Consider the following 17,028-nt stretch of genomic DNA (forward strand, 5'->3'; position numbering starts at 1 on the left):
CAGTTCTAACCCCTTTCTGCCAACATCAGTCAGATCATTTGCCTTCGTAATGTTTGGGCTCACTTTTTTTTTTTTTTAAGCAATTGGGGTTAAGTAACTTGCTCAAGGTTACACGGCCAGTTATTGCTGGGTGTGGTGCTGAGTATCTGAGCCCGGATTTGATCCAGGTCATCCCGACACTGGAGCCGGTGCTCCTACTTGCTGAGCCACCTGGCTGCCCCCTGGGCTCACTTTCAATGCTGGCAAAAGTTGGAAGCCTTCACTCCAAATTTTGTTGTTATTGTTCAGTCATATCCTATCCCTTTTCAGTCATGTCCTATCCAAACTCCATTTGGGTTTCTTGGCAAAGATACTGGAGTGGTCTGCCATTTCCTTCTCCAGCTCATTTTAGGGTTTGGGAAACTGAGGCAAACAGGGTTAAGTAATTTGCTCAGGGTCACACAGCTAGTATGCCTGAGGATGAATTTGAACTTGGGGTCCTGACTCTAGTCCAGCACTCTGTCCATCTAGATGATCAACCATTTCAAACTAGTTTGATGGCTTTATGCAAGTTAATCACTTCCATTTCAGGATTAAAATGGTACCAGGGCTAAGGGAGTGGGGTCATTCATTGATAGGCTTAATCTTTATACCTAATTCTTCGTTCCCATTCGTTCTCCTTCTGGGGTCTTAGGCTTTTGACCTTTCCCCCCCAAACCCAACCTAAAGGCTCACGCCCATCCCACCTTCAGGCACTACTGTAGTCCAAAAAGAGGCGTGGCCTAGCCAAGCCCTTGCGCCTGTGCAGAAGCCGCCGGTGACGCTAGCGTGTCGTCAGCTGGCCGGTGTCCAGGAGGGGGCGGGGTCCAGAGCCAGAGCTCCGCCGCCATCACTGCTCGTTCCCCGCCCCCTTCTCGGCTGTGCTCTGTTCCACCTTCCCCCGCCCCCCTCCCGGGCTCCCGAGGAGAGACGCGACTGGGAATCCTCTCCCCGTGGGAGCCCAGGAGGCTTTAGCGGGGCCTAGATTCCCCGCCTCCCCTGTCCGGAGAGATGACGAGCGCGCGGGCTCAGTGAGTCCCCTCAGCGGACGTCGGCCGCAGCGGATTGAGCAGAGGCGGAGGGGGGGGGGGGCGCGGCCCGGCCCGGCCGGGGCCGCTCATGGTGTCGCCACGACGCCATCGCGGCGCAGGACGGCCAGGTAGGGAGCGGGGGAGGAGGCCCGGGAGGCAGCCTTGCAGGTGGGGGCGACGACGGTGGCCGGGTAGGCTGGGGGAGCGGGGGCGCCGCGCCCCTGACAGCTCCTGTCCCTTCTCCTCCCCTTTCTTTCCGTCTCTTCTCCTTCCTTCCCCTCCTCAGGTCGTTGCCTTCGCTTCGCTTTTAAAGAATAAATAATAAGTAAGTAAAGCCCACAACACCTTAGCTCGCTCCCTGCCCCCATTTTCAGGGAGGCCAAAGGAGTTTGCCGAGTGACACTTGGAGGGGGCGGGAGGGGCGGCCCGCGGGCTCAGCGGGGACCCGCGTCCTCAGCCGGGGGACGGTGCGGGGGAAGTTGGGTCGGGTAAGTCCCCCGGGCCGCCACCCGCCTGGGCCGAGGACCAGGGCTCCTTTCCACAGCTGTTTCCTCCTCCCTTCAGTTTTCGCTTCCTGCGAGAATTGCCGAAGTCGGGGCACAGTTTGGGAAGTTTGGCCGCAGGGCTGCCACGGCCGGCCAGGTTGAGGCTCTCTCAAATCCCCCCTCCCCGGGTGGGGGAGGGGTCTTTTGACCTTGGTCTGGGTTCGTATTTTTAGAAGCTTTGGGGTGGGGTCTCTGGATCCACGCGGTGTAAAGTGGATTCTAATGTAGGGATGGGGGAGAAAAGAATTACAGCTACGATCTGTGTATATCTTTTAGGTAGGCAACCCATTTTACAAATATCTCTTTCATTTGATCCTTAAGAGCAGTCCTATAAGATAGGTGCTATTATGATCCTCGTTTTACATATAAGGAAACTTACGCAGACGAATGTCAAGTGACTTGCTTGCCCATTTCACCCAGTTAATAAATACCTGAAGCTGTATTTGAACTTGAATTTTTTCCTGAGTCCAGGCTCAGCCATCCATGCACTGCTTAGGTAATTGAAATCTTATTATAAAAGTTACCATTTACACACTGTCCCAAAAGTGCAGTTTTAAGGTTTTAATAGACTTTCGAAACACCTTGTAGAGCCCTTTATAATTTACAAATGTTGGTCCTAGAAAGGCAGCGCTAGGTGGATAGCGTGCTGGACCTTGAGTCGGGTAGACTGGTCAAATTGGTCTCAGGCACTAGTAGTGTGACCCGGGGCAAAACTCTTAATCTGTTTGCCTTAATCTGCTGGAGAAAGAAATGGCAAACCTCTCCAGTATCTTTGCGAAGACAACCCCATGTAGGGTCACAAAGAGTCCAACACCAGGTAACAACAACAACAAATTACAAATATTATCTCATTTGATCCCTTACTACCATCTTGCGAGGTAGGTGCTGTTATTATCATCCCCATTTTACAATTGAGAAAACAGGCAGAAGTTAAGTGACTTTCCAAGTCTCATAGCTACTAACCACCTTTGGTTCTTAGACAGAATTTGAACTCAGGTTTATGCTCTGCATTTTATTCACTCTGCCAGTAGCTGTAGGTGTTATTATTATCTCCATTTTACAGATAAAACCACAGAGATTAAGCTACTTACCCAGGGTCACGAGTATCTGAGATGATATACTGCCAACTATAGGCTATGGGTCTAATGTCCCTCTTGTCTCCATCTCTTGACCTCCCTTTCTTCCTTCAAATCCCAGCTAAATTCCTTCTATAAGAAACCATTCTTGATCCCCCTTTAATACTAGAGCCCCACTTATTTCTTGATTATCTCAAATTTTTCCTGTTTATATTTTGTTTGTACATAGTTGTTTGCATGGTCTCCCCTATTAGTCTAAGCTCCTTGAAGATAGGGACTATTGTTTCTTAGAAGTTTTGTCTTATCATCCCCTGCAGTGAGCACAGTGCCTAACACATAGTAGACCTTTAATAAATGCCTGTTGATTGACTTAGGGACTATGTGTAGCCTCTGAGAAGATGTATTCTAGGGTATTGACCAGATTGTTATTCAACTAGGTCATATAAATCACTTCAGAAGATGTTTATTAAAATCTCCTATGCGCAGTATGACAGTGTTTTATTCTACGTGATTACTCATCTTTGAGCATAGTCTTGATTTATAACCACTATCTTTTGCTTTTTTTTTTTCCTTTGGAGGGCAGTTGGGGTTAAGTGACTTGCCCAAAGTCACATGGCTAGTAAGTGTGTCAAGTGTGTGAGGTCAGATTTGAACTCGGGGTCCTCCTGACTCCAGGGCCAGTGCTCTATTCACTGTGACACCCTATAGAACCACTATCTTTAAAGTTTATAAAAAGGGAGTTAGATGAATTCCATTTACTTATATCCCCAGAGTGTAGCACAGTGCCTGACAGATATTGATATTTAAATAAATACTTGTTGATTGATATTTTTAAATTTATCTTTGGAACCTTCTCAGGTAGGTATATTTGAAGGAGAAGATGAGAAATACAGAACTTTTATTTTTTGTGTAGGCAGTTTTGAGTAGCACCAGCTTCAGTGATCTTGGAAGCTAAATTTTTAGTGTTATGCTTTAGTATTTGATCTTGGAAGCTAAATTTTTAAAATGTTATCCTTCAGTATGTCTTAAGTTTTTGTTTTTGCAAGCTTCAGCTTTTGTTTTTGTTGTTTTTAGGTGATTTGAATTCTTCAGCCTGTAATATTCTCAGCTGTGCAAAGCTTTCAAGCTATTCTCTCCAAAACCTGAAAAAGGCCTTTAAAGGGAGGTCAGTACAAGTCCCTTTATTTGTTTCATGATTGTGAAATAATTTGCATTTATATTAGGTAACAAATATAAAAAAATTTCTGTTCTGCTAAATTGCTTACTTTTATGTGGTTATTTTCCATATATGTCTTTTAATGTGATCTGTATTTATTTTAATAGACTGCAAATGGTGTGGGTATTTATCATGAACCGAATGAATTCCCAGAGCAGTGCTTTTACTCAGCGAAGGCGAATGGCTCTTGGAATTGTTATTCTCCTACTTGTGGATGTTATATGGGTTGCTTCCTCAGAACTTACTTCAGTAAGTAATTTAAACTTTTAAAAGAGTAATTTTATTTTAAGAAAACTTCATGAACCTAATAAAAAAACCAAACTTATAAAAAAGTCGACTAGCTAATCTTATGACTATTTGGGAATTTTTTCATTTTTCTCTTGATGTTGTATTAATTTTTAACCCATGTTTAAGTTGAAAGTTTGATTTCACTTGATTTCCTTTCGGTTAGGGAAGGTAATATGAATGGGCCTTATTTTAAGCTAGAAATATGATATGTTAATGTAGATTTTCTAAATAAATATTTGAAACTATTCCTTTATGTTGGTAAATATATCTCAGAGTGTGTTTTTCCTAGTATGACATATCTAGGATACAGAACAGCTTTTATACAATGAATACAAGTTATATTTAAAAAAAAAAAGATACCTAAACAAAATAATACTGAGTTTTAATTTTGGAAATATATCCATTAATATATCTCCGCCTTAATTATCTTAATAAGTGTTTGTTTATGGTGATATTGAATGGATCATGAAATGCTATATTATGTAACTAATTGCTTGCTTTCTAGTAAAAGTTTATGCATTACACTTGGGTAATGAGCTCATTAAGAATTCTGGAGTCTGATTTTTCTCTCCTTGTATAATTATTATTTGAACTTACTTGGTTAACAGCACTTTTTATGAAGATGACAGTTTTTTCCTTTAGAAATAATTGGATCTTAATGTATTCAAGTTTTGACCTTGTATATACTTGTATATATAACTATAACAAGTATCATTTATTTAAATAGGAAAGCATAGTATTACACTTATAATGTGATAGCTGTTTTATAAATTTGTTAATGGGCCTCATCCATGCCTTACTAGATTTTGGTTAGATCTCTGTATAGATCTATATACTTCATATATATATATATATATATATATTTTTTTTTTTGCCTTTTTTTGGAGGGGCAATTGGAGTTAAGTGACTTGCCCAAGGTCACTCGGCCAGTAAGTGTTAAGTGCCTGAGGCTGGATTTGAACTCAGCTCCTCCTGACTCCAGGGCTGATGCTCTATTCACTGTGCCACCTAGATGCCCTGGTTAGAGTACTTTAAAAAAGGCTTTTTTGGGAGTGGGGATAGGGAATGTGATTTTTTTTTCCAGAATAAGTAGTTTTCACTGGTGAAGCTGATAACCTTTATGACTTAAATGCTTGTAAGAGCATTTTTGGACCTGAATTCAGGAAAATAAGCAGTTGTTTAAAGGTAGTAAGGATATGAACCTTAGGTTATATGTTTTTTTAATCTTAATGAATTTTACATCAGTTAAGAAGTAAAATTTAGTAGAAAAAGAAATTTCATTCAGCCTTAGTTAGAACTTAGTCTCTCCTGATGTGGAGAACATTCAGTTTTGCTTATTTTCTGTTAATATGGAGTCAAACTAGAATATTAGTTTTATGTGATTAAAGCTGTAACATGTAACCAAAGAGCCTTCCTAGATTCTTTCCTTTCCTTTATCTCTTCTATCTAGTAAGTTGCCAATTCTTGTTGATTTCACTTCCATAACATCTCTTACACTCATCCACTTCTCTCTACTCAAGCTACTGTCTCCCTGGTTCAGGCTTCCCTCTCCTCTGGATTATTGTGAAAGTCACTTTATTGGTCTGTTTCTGGTCTTTCTTTACTCCAATCTATCCTGTACATAGTTAATAAAGCAATTTTTCTAAGCCATAGATCTTACCATGCTGCTTCTCTCTTCAAAAATCTTAGGGTTCCCCCTCCCCGTTTATATGAACTCAATAGCCTGGCATTTAAAATTTTCTATTATCCAGCCCAGTTGTATTACAAACGATTTCCTAAACTTGACATTGTCATTTCCTGCCTTTGCATTTTCATATAACCCATCACCCATGCCTAACATTGACTTCTTCCTTAGCTACATGTTTCTGAATCCTTAAGGCTCAGCTCAGGTGCTTCCTCCTTTGTGAAGCCTTCCCAGGACACCCAGTTGCTAGGCTTTTTCTCCTCCATTACTTTGTATTTACTTAAATGTATACATTATATACATTTATTCTTCTCAGTAGAATAAAAGGCCCTTGAGGATAGAGATTGTTTAATTTTTGTCTTTGTTTCACTGATGGGTAGCTCAGTGCTTTTTAACTTATTTGCTTAGTGTTTAATTGAAGTGGATTAAATTAATATAAAACAAATCCTTTAGTATATTTCAGAACGTGACTTCTTATGTATTTTGATTTTTGTTTTTGTGTTCCCAGGTGTTTTTTTTTTAATATATATACATAGACATATTGCTTCTTATTTCTGAATTGTCAACCACATAGAGGTTTCACACTTATCAGAAATTTAAAGTAAAGGGCAAATAAAGAGAACAATGAAAAAATGATCATGGAAATAATTTGTCAAACTCTTATTGTTGCAAGTCATATCTTGCAATAAGAGACAAATTATAACTATACAGTTTTGCATCTATGGGAACACTCAAGTGCACACAACTAAGGAATAAATATCCTAACTTCGAAGAGGCCATAAGCCAACAAAAGTTTAAAGTACAAATATCACCAAGTTAAAAAAAATTTAACTTTGCTTTAGTAAAGATTAATAGTATGATTCAGTAATTTCATAGTGGTCTATGTAACTTTTTTTTTCCCCACAGTATGTTTTTACTCAGTATAATAAACCATTCTTCAGCACCTTTGCAAAAACATCAATGTTTGTTTTATACCTCTTGGGCTTTATTATTTGGAAGCCATGGAGGCAACAGTGCACACGAGGATTTCGTGGAAGACATGCTGCTTTTGTAAGTTTTATAATTTCTGTGTTTGTAAGGGAGATAGAGTATATATCTTATCAGAGTTGAGAAATGTTTAAATTTTTGTAAGGCAGCCACATCTTAACAATGGTATTAGGTGTGTAGAGGTATCATAGAAGTTAAAAAAAACAAACAAACCCCAAACAAATCCTGACTATAACCATTAGTTTTAATAATGTTAAACTATTAACTAATTAAATGTTAATAATGACCAAAACAGACATATTTGAGTTTTATCTCTTTTCCTTTTCCCATATTTTTGAGAGTTGTTAAAGTCTAGTGAAATACCAAAAAAAAGTGTAGACAGAGGAAAAAAAAGGAAGCAGAGAAGCAACCAATAGCTTCAGGAATTAGTAGACTAGTTAATTCGTTCTAAGTTGATTTGTGTAGCCAGGTACGGTGGTGCATATGCACCTTGAATCTATGCTCCCTGTAGGGCTGTGGCTGGCAGATCTTTTGAGCTCCAAAGTTATGAACTTAGTGGGCTTTGTCTATTGGATGTCTGTACAATGTTCAACATTAAATTGTGAGCCCACAGGAGTCGGAGGGCAGGGGGACCATTAGGTTGCTTAAGGTGGGGTGACCAGCCTAGACTATGCTCATTGGTAGTGGGATTGGGCCTTTGAGGAGCCCACTGTAGTTCTGTCCTAATCTAGATGGGGAGACCTAATCTTAAAAGAAAGAAAAGAAGTTGACTCTGTTTGCAAAATATTTCAATATTTTATGTTAAAGGAAAATTAGCATGTTACAAACTGAATTTCAGATGTTCAGTAAATCGGATTATCCATTTGACATTTAAAGAACGTTATAAACTCCATCATGGCACAAAAAGAATTAGAAATTGTCATTGTAGTATACCTTTTTTATAGAATTGAGATGGGGAAAAAAGTGACATTGAATTAATAAGAATGAATGTTCTCAAAGCTGATCTTTAGCTCCTCCCCCCCCGCTTTTTCATTACTTTTGAAGTTATTTCTAACTTGTGTGATTCTCCAGAAGAATCTTGAGAAATTAATTCCCTAAATTCTGTCAGAAATGCTTTATTAATTTTTTGTGTCTTTGAGATATAGGTTAAAATTAGTGACATTGATTAGAGATTAGTTTGGTCCTTTTTTCTCACCTTTGGCATACTTAGCATTGACATTTGAGTTTGATAATGACATAAAACAGTTGTATTTTTACGAACAAAATGTTGTATGACTAGAATTTACTTGGAAGGCCTGGAACTTGAATATGGAATATGGAATGTTTTTTAATTTCCTAGAGGATATATTTTTCCCAAACATTTTTAAAAATGAAATTTTCTAGAAGCTTAAATTTTAGTAGAATATAGTATTCTTTGGTTTCTGTGAGGTAGATAGTAGAAGAGAGGGAAACACTTTTGTCTTAGATTGATAAAATTCTTAAGACACTTTTACATGTTCTTTGGGTGTCATAGAGTGGTGAATTAAGAGTAGTCTTGCCCTCTATACTTGATAAATTCATGATAAATTTTGATTGTGATTGAGTTTGAATTTTAAGCTAATTTTACTCCATTCAGTTTGCAGATGCTGAAGGTTACTTTGCTGCTTGTACTACAGATAATACCATGAATAGTTCTTTGGTAAGTTCTGCCTGATTTGAAGAATTTAGAGCTATCATTAAGTAAATTGCTCTATAACATTTTAAAATGCTACTTTGATATTTGCTTAAATGATTACAAAATATTAATAAGTGGGAAGATTTTTGTAAAATGGTTAATTGCTAATGAATAGAAAAATTTAAATTTAACAAATGTGAACTTGCTTCTAATTCCATTTAGATTGTTCTATAAAAGATACTTGAATTATTGATATAAAAACTGCAAAAAAGCTAAAGACCATTCTGTCATATATAATATATTGATCAAAACTGAAAGAAGTTCTTAGAATGAATATTTTCCCAAAGTAATATCTTTCACTTGAAGAGAATATGTGGATTATACTTCATTGTGAAACATTTAGGATTGAGGTAAATATAATAATTTCTAAGTTATTTGGTTTTTCACATGACTGGTAACCTCTACCCAGTGATATAGCAATGAACTGGATGTAAGCAAGGAGAAGAGCCAAAGATATAAAAGTTACAAAAAACACTATTTGGTTAATTTACTATATTCAGGGGCCGCTCTCATTGACTAGCAAGCAGTGGCAATCAGCGCCATGTCTTTGTGGCACCAAAACCACAAATCATCGGAGAAATGGCAGTAAAGGAGAAAGAAGAGAGAAGAAAAGAGAAAGAATGAGAGAGGAAGGAAGTAGATGTCAACTTTTTTTCATCCTATCTCCATTCTCATTTGTCTGAGGTATCTAGGCAGAGCAGTGAATACATGGCTGAATTTGGAGTTAGGAAGATTTTAATTAAAATTCTACCTCTCAGATACTTACTAGCTGTGTGACCTTGGATAAATCACTTAACCTGTGCCAGCCTCAGTTTCCTCAGCTATAAAGGGAAGATAATAATAGCACCTATCTTTCAAATTGTTTTGACGATCAAATGAGATAACATAGGTAAAATACTTTGTAAACCATAAAGCAATATATAAATTCCAGCTATTATTATTTTGTTTCTATTCATGAAGCCTTAACATACCTGGATATTGCAGTACTCTCTTAGTTGGTCCCCCTGTCTCCATTCTCTGCTCTCTGCAATCCTTCCTCAAAACAGCTGCTAAGATAGGTCCCTAAGATAAAGATCTGGCCATGTTACTCAAAGTTCTTCAATAAAGTGCTCATCCTGGGATTGAAAGTCCTTTACATTCTGGCTCCCATTTACCTTTCCAACTTTGTTTCGTGTTTCTTGTCTTCATATAGTCAATCTGCTAGCTAGCCATTTCCTCTATATGACATTTCGTTCTCTGCCTCCATGTCTTTTCATAAAAGTCTGATGTGTACTGTATCCTCACTTCTTTGTTCTAGCTCCCTTTAAAGCTCAGGTGTGTAATGCCAAGCAAAAACATCTTCCAGGTTCTGATTATGACCATAGTAACTCCATATATTCAGTAACAAATTAAGGCAAGACATTCATAGAAAAGAGAAAATTAAAATACAGGGTAACTCATTCATTTAGTAAGTTTTCAGTTCAGTCACAAAATACAAAAGTCAAAGTATGCCACCCCTGGTAGTACGTTCATTTGGTCAATCACAAAGTCCAAATTCCGCAGTTCAAAAGTACAGAAGTCAAAGTACTCCACCCCAGGTAGTCTTAATTGGAGATTAGTTTCCAATCATAAACAAAATACATTCATTTGGTTAGTCACAAAACACAAAGGCCATCTACCTCTAGGTCACAACTAGGTTGCAGTATCATCACAGCATTCAGTACCCAAGGAGAGGTCTTTTCTTCATCTTGACCCGAGATAAGTTCTCAACAATTTCTGTTCCTGGGAAGACAAAGCTTAACAAAGACACCACAACATTTATGCATCCTCTTCAATTCACCTTCTGCCTGTGAAATCAACCTAGGCCCAACAAGGTCTGAGGCTTCTGTCAACAAAAGGACTCTGACAAAGTAACATCAAAACAAACAGACAAAATACCAGTACCACAGTCATGCCTCCTCAGTTCTTGGCAGCTTTGGGTGGCAGTTCTTAGAAGTTCTGGGTAACTCCAACTGGCCCTCAGCAGTCTGGGCAACTTTGGCTGGCAGTTCTATCTCTCTCAGCAACTCTGGCCCCTGGCAGTTCTCTCTCTGCCTCCATGATGCTGCTCCCAAAAATTCTTCTAGCCTCTTTCAGCTTGGGCCTTTCCCTGTACAGGGCAAAAGCTCCTCTCAGTTCAGCCCCCTCTCTTCACGTCAACAAGTTTATCCCACTGTAGGGTTCACAAGCTCTGAGTCTTAACACAACCTAAAAACTAAGCCAATACAAGGTGATCTTTAGATTTCATTACTGTTACAGGGTGTCACTTCTATAAAAAGCTTTTCCTAATCCCCCCACATTTATTAGCACTATTTTGAGATTATTTTTGTTACTTTTTTATATATCTGGCATTTGTAGGGCTCATGCATCAGAAATGGGGCAGTAGAGTAGAACCATGGAGAACAGATAGAAGCAGGTTTTGTTTAGCCACATCATTGTCTTTGACAGCTCTTCTAAGGGTTATTTCTTGACATTTTTTCTCCTAAAGGTGTAGGACTTCAGAATTCAAAATAATGGATCCTTTTAGAGGACCCTGTAGAGAAAAAAGAAAATGCATGTAAGGAGTATGTTGTTGCCTTTGTAAAATAGAAGAAAAATATTCTTGTCCTTTAGTCGGGAGTGGCTGCTATAGAAATATCTTTTTCATCATTGTCATTATTATCCATTTTTGATCTAGCTACTAGGGATAGGGCACTGGAGGTCAAAGAGATAATGAGTCAGGCCTTGAGCTTATGGGATTTGCAAATAGATCAATATAGATTAGCTATATAAAGGAAGGACATTTTATAGTTAAGATGCTTCTCCTTTATGGATTTTTTTTTGAGGCCATTTGGATTAGATCCATCCAAAAATGTCTTGAGAGAGTTTATAATCATAGAGGTCCTTTATTAATCTGGGGAAGTTTTACGATACAGGATAGATTTTAAGTTATTTCCTAAGTGAAGGGATGGAAACAATTGGTCAAAGGAGAGGATCTTGTTCAAGGAAAAGCAGCCAACTGAGTAGAAAATGAGAAGCAGAAAGTGATATATCTATAATATATGCCAACTTTTCTACTAAATTACCAAATTAAATTAAGTTGTTGAGTCATTGGACTTACTAGCATCTCTGCGGGTTAGTTGCATTCTTTTATATATCAATAGCTTTTTAAAATCCTTAAATTCAGTTTATAGAAAGTTACATCTCATAAATTTTCCTGTGAATGATGTTTTCATAATTATGCCCGTATTTAATTACTACCTACATAAATTTTAAGTGATGTTTTTGGTTTAACTGCATTTGTTATTTTTTCCATATCAGAGTGAACCTCTGTATGTTCCTGTGAAATTTCATGACTTGGCAAGTGAAAAACCTGAAAGTATAAATGGTGAAAATGAAAAAAGTAAGTTAAAATTGTAATTTCTTACCTTTATCATAAAGTGCAGATAATTTATCATTGATGAAATGTGTTTTTAAATAACTGTAAATTAAAATTCGTTAGTTAAATGACAATTTTAATCTATTCTTTTCAAGTATAAATTGATTTTGGTGCCATTTGTAGGACAAGCTTACGTAATAAAATACAGTAAGAATCCAACTTTCATGTGTGATGCCTTTAGCATTCAAAATAAAATTTAAAAGAAGTAAAAAACTAAGTTGCAGGGATTCTTTGTAAAAGTAGAGGTCAGCATGGCCTTCATCAAACTTAACTGAGGCACTCAATATCTTTTTGCATAATTCACTGTGATTGTTTTATATATTTGGAGAACCACTGAGATCTGGAAAAGTTGTAACTCCTATCTAATGAGTTCTATTAGCATATCTGGAATAATTGCATTAAGGAATGCAAAAAATGTTCATATCATCTAGCCTTTGGGAACTTCCTGTGAAATTGAATGACTTAAAATGTTTTAAAGTGCTTTTAGTGTATATGCAGAGAGTTTTCCTTTTAGAGTTGATGGAAAATTTATTGCAAATAGGCAACAAATAGACAGACAGTGTAGTTCTGTTTCACATGATTATTGGCATTCTTAAGTGTGATCTTTATTGTTTATAAAGACGAATTTTATTTCTGTTGATGATGCATCTCTGAAATAATAGAAGTTAATACAGAAACTTGATTTAATATGCAAAGTTTCATTTTCTACACCATGTTTAATGGTTCATTCAGGGAATAAAATGAGGTAAAGCTATATCTTGAACATTACTTATTTCTTGAACATAAAACATTCCTGTTGCTGTCCCTTTTGGACAAGGTGCTTTAGGTAATGCTTTTATATAAGAATGTTTATAGCTGACATTTTCAGTGAATAAATATAAATAATTTATAAATAGTGCTACATATAGTATCACTTTATATTGATTCAGCCTAAACTTGGGGTTATACAGATATGTGAAAATTCAGAAAATATAGAGAGAGCCCTTATGACTTTTTCTTTTTTCTCTCCTCCCATTATAACATGTATGAAGGCCTCTGATAAAGGGTAGAGCCCTTATGACTTTTTCTTTTTTCTCTCCTCCCATTATAACATGTATGAAGGCCTCTGATAAAGGGTAATTCCAAAACCATGAATTAAATAAATCATAGCTTACAGTATTTACACCTTCTAGGTAGACTGTTAGTCATGGACTCTTAGGACCAGAATGGATCTAAGAGATTTTTTTCTATTTTGATCTCATTTTACTGAGATAAAATAAAGCTGTTCCAGAGAGGTTAAAGCTACATAACTAGGATGTTTAAAAAGTGGAAACTTTACGTATATGAATGGAAGGAGCTAACTTGAGTAAATTTATTTTGAATTCACCCTAATGAAGGTCCACTCTACTTCAATCTCCAAGGTCTTTGGAGCTAGTGTTGTCAGGTGACAGTGTTGTCAGTGTTCTGTTTATTGTCGTGTTGAAGTTTGTATTGATTGCTTGGTCTTTAATATTTAAAGGATGTTGCTGAAATAGGTATTTCTTATACATGCATTATGCACGTGCACACACACATGCACACACACATACATGCAACATATCTGAAACCCAAGAGATGTGCCTAAAATTTTGAGGTAAAATGAGGGATGGATGCCAAGTATAAGATTAGTTGCCACCCACATAGCCCCTTTAAGAAATAAGAGTCATAATAGTGAAATAGCCTAAATAATAGAGGTATTCCCCCAGTGAACAGTATAGCTAATGGGGTATCCTTGCAATGATTGGTGGTGATGCCTGTCTTACTTAACTTTTATAAATGACATTAGAGAGGGATTATACAGTGAAATAGCTCAAATTTGCAAATATTCTTCCTGAGTGAAATAATCAGGCTGTTAACCAGAAGTACCTTAAGAGATTTTTGCATATTAGTAAAGTGTCAGATGAGCTTCATTGTGACAAGTATTACATAAATCATTTAGAGTATATTAATGCAAATGGCACTCACAGGTTGATGGGTTTTAAGTGACAAGTTAGACCCATGAGATAATTTTAGAAGATTTCTTAAAGAAATATTTTTAATGTGTCAATAGGAAAAAAAGGACAGCACATATTCCTAGTAAACATTTGAAACAAAATAGAAAATGTTTTTCTGCCTTTGTATAAAACCATGGAATACTTTGTGCAGTTGTGATTACTTCTCCTCAAGAAAGAAAAAAATTGTGTCTAGGAAAAGCCAATTAAAATCATTTGAGGGCATGGAAGAAGATTGACAAAATTAAGGTTACAGTCTAGAAAGGCACAGGAAGAAAATCAGTTTATTTGCTTAACAATAAGCACTTAATATGCATAAGGGACTATAATAGGAGCTAAGATGAAAACAACATTGAATGACACATGTTTTTCTCCACAAAGCCTTAAGTGCAAAAATTAGATATGTACAAATAAGTAGTACAAAGTAGAATGATAGGTGTGTAAGATGTTTGCACTTGTGGTATGAGGGTTCATCATGAAGGAAGACAGCTTCCCCCCAGGGTAATCAGGAATGGTTCCATGGAAGATCTATTTGATGTAGGTCTTCAAAGATGGATTTAAATGAAACAGTGATGGCTTGGGCAGAGGGTTTGGTTAAGCAAGGCATAGATAGTAACATTAGAAAAGGTATGGAGACAGTAAACTATGACAAGGGGCATGTTAAATTTGGCAGTCATGACAAGTGCATGAAAGGGAGTAGTACGAGATAAAATTTGGGGTGACTAGAGACTATAACAAACCTTGAGTACAAATTGTGCTAATGAGTGAATGTGCTTAGTAGGCAGTGATGAGCTATTGAAGGTCATGATCAGGACAGATAAGGTAAAATTGAACTTGGTCACTGAATTTTGGAATAGTAAAATTAGGAATCATTGTTGGAAGTTAGTAAGAGGAAACTTGAGGATAAATTGAAGTCCTGCTTTACACACGAGCTATACCTATGATACTTACCGTGTTTCCCCGATAATAAGACCTATCCCGAAAATAAGCCCTCCCCTTACTGTGTAAGATTCCTCTAAAATAAGCCCTCCCCCGAAAATAAGCCCTATTGAGATTGCTACTGTAGTGAAGGTGATCCCCTGCGCTACACGCTACATTACAGTACCCTCTGTATGCACCGTCCCGTCCCCGCACGCCGTGCTCCGAGCTGCATCCAATCAGAGCTGCAGCAGTGAGTGCGTCATCCTGTTCTTCCCCAGTGATTTGCTTATTGAATAAAGGTACATTTTTTTGTTCACATTTACCTGTTTATTAAAATTGCTGTCAATGTTCATTAAAATAAACCCTCCCCTGAAAATAAGCCCTCGGGTGTTTTTCTGTCCCCAAAAAAATAATAAGACAGTGTCTTATTATCGGGGAAACACGGTATTGTTAGAGATGGTAAGTATTAAATGTTAAGGCCTCTGAATGGTGCAGTGGATAGAGTGCCAGATTTGGAGTTAGAAAGGCCTCACTTTGAATCTTGTCTCAGATACAGCTGTATAATTCTTGTAAGGCACTTAAATTCTTAATGCTTCAGTTTTCTCGTGTGTTAAATGGAGATAATTCTAACACCTCAGCTCACAGGGTTTTGTTTGTTTTTGTTTGCTTTGCAAACCATAAAGCACTGTATAACTGCTAGTTATCATCATCATCATTTTTACAAATACATTCATGGAGGGTTTAGAGTTAATAGGTAAATTTGTGTATAATGTTTGGGGGTTCATTTCACCCCTTTGAAAATCACATAATGGAACACATCTTTTTTACTACTTTTTTATTTCTTATTAATATGTGCAGTAGACTAACAGTTTAACAACTAATCATATTTAGAAACTTTCAGAAATAGTAAAGAAGCTGGCTATTTTTTAAAAAGATAATTTTTACTTTTGCCATTTTGAATGAATAAAATTTATCCATTTAACAATACATAGTGCTTTCTTAGACTTTCTGGGTTTGACCAGAGACAGGTGTATTAAGTATAGTGATGTTATCAGTAAATCCACTTTTTAAAAAACTTCTCTTGTGGGTAATGATCTTGTGCCATACTTTTTCTTTTAAGCACCCAAAAAATCTCGTGTGAGATTCAGTAATATTATGGAGATCCGACAACTTCCATCAAGCCATGCACTAGAAGCCAAGTTATCGCGAATGTCATATCCTGCTGTGAAAGAACAAGAGTCAATCCTGAAAACTGTAGGGAAACTTACTGCAACTCAAGTAGCAAAAATTAGCTTTTTCTTTTGCTTTGTGGTAGGTCTTCTCTTTATATTATATTTAATAAAGAAAATATTTAGTATATTTAACAAGTATAAAAAAACTACTATTAAACTCATGTGTGGATTACCAATTTAAAGAGAATTAGAATATAATAAAATTTAATGATAAACTGTACAAAACATAATTAGATGTTTATTTGATGCTTCAGTTAACTATTTTTTTTCCTACCTACGATAGAACCATAAACTTTAGCTTGGTCTTTTCTGAAGTAATAAGGCTTTTCCATGGAACCAGAAGAAAATTTGAGACAAATTAATGTGGTCATTTTTTTTTCGGTCATTTTTTTAAAAAGCCTCTGTTTAGTAGTTTTAAAGAAACATTGTGATTTCTCTTTTCATTTTTGTTTCAAGTCATAGTAACAATTTTATTTTAGAGAATTTTTTTTCTTAAAACTTTTATAAAGTAAAATAATTTCATTTATGTAGAGAAGTAGCATGGAGTGACAGGGTATTGGAAGCAGTGGTATATAGTGTGAAGAGCACTGGCATAGGAAGACCAGGGTTGAAATGCTACCTCTTTGGTTTAGTTTCCTGACCTTAAGTACATTATTTAGTCTCCCTGGGTTTCACTTTCATCTGTATAATGAGGGATTTGGAATAGATGACTTCTGAGGTCCTTTCCAGCTCTAGACCTATTGATCCTATACTGCTATTAGGATAGTGTGCTGAACTTGGAGTCAGAAAAACCTGGGGCCAAGTCAAGATTCTGAGACTTGGTAGCTGCATTTACCTTGGGTAAATCATTTAACCTCTTGGAGCCTCAGAC

General features: G+C 36.9%; 1 protein-coding gene across 7 annotated transcripts in view; it reads left to right on the forward strand.

Moving 5' to 3' along the window:
* Positions 1-892: 892 nt before the first annotated feature.
* Positions 893-17,028, forward strand: part of SLC35F5 (solute carrier family 35 member F5) — a 52,776-nt gene continuing 36,640 nt past the window's right edge. The window contains exons 1-8 of one of the 7 annotated variants that reach the window (XM_069067786.1): positions 899-1,177; positions 1,336-1,374; positions 3,745-3,835; positions 3,994-4,135; positions 6,765-6,908; positions 8,461-8,523; positions 11,878-11,959; positions 16,046-16,236. In XM_069067786.1, coding sequence (XP_068923887.1) covers positions 4,001-4,135; positions 6,765-6,908; positions 8,461-8,523; positions 11,878-11,959; positions 16,046-16,236 — 615 coding nt within the window. In that variant the 5' untranslated portion in view covers positions 899-1,177; positions 1,336-1,374; positions 3,745-3,835; positions 3,994-4,000. Of the gene's footprint in view, positions 1,375-1,916; positions 2,091-3,744; positions 3,836-3,993; positions 4,136-6,764; positions 6,909-8,460; positions 8,524-11,877; positions 11,960-16,045; positions 16,237-17,028 lie in introns of those variants that run through there. The other 6 variants (XM_069067780.1, XM_069067781.1, XM_069067787.1 and 3 more) reach the window with 6 other exon arrangements.

The sequence above is a fragment of the Petaurus breviceps genome, unplaced genomic scaffold (genome assembly GCF_028583685.1).
Source record: "Petaurus breviceps papuanus isolate PSGF00001 unplaced genomic scaffold, PetGlider_PUasm1.0 90752, whole genome shotgun sequence".
NCBI lineage: Eukaryota > Metazoa > Chordata > Mammalia > Diprotodontia > Petauridae > Petaurus > Petaurus breviceps.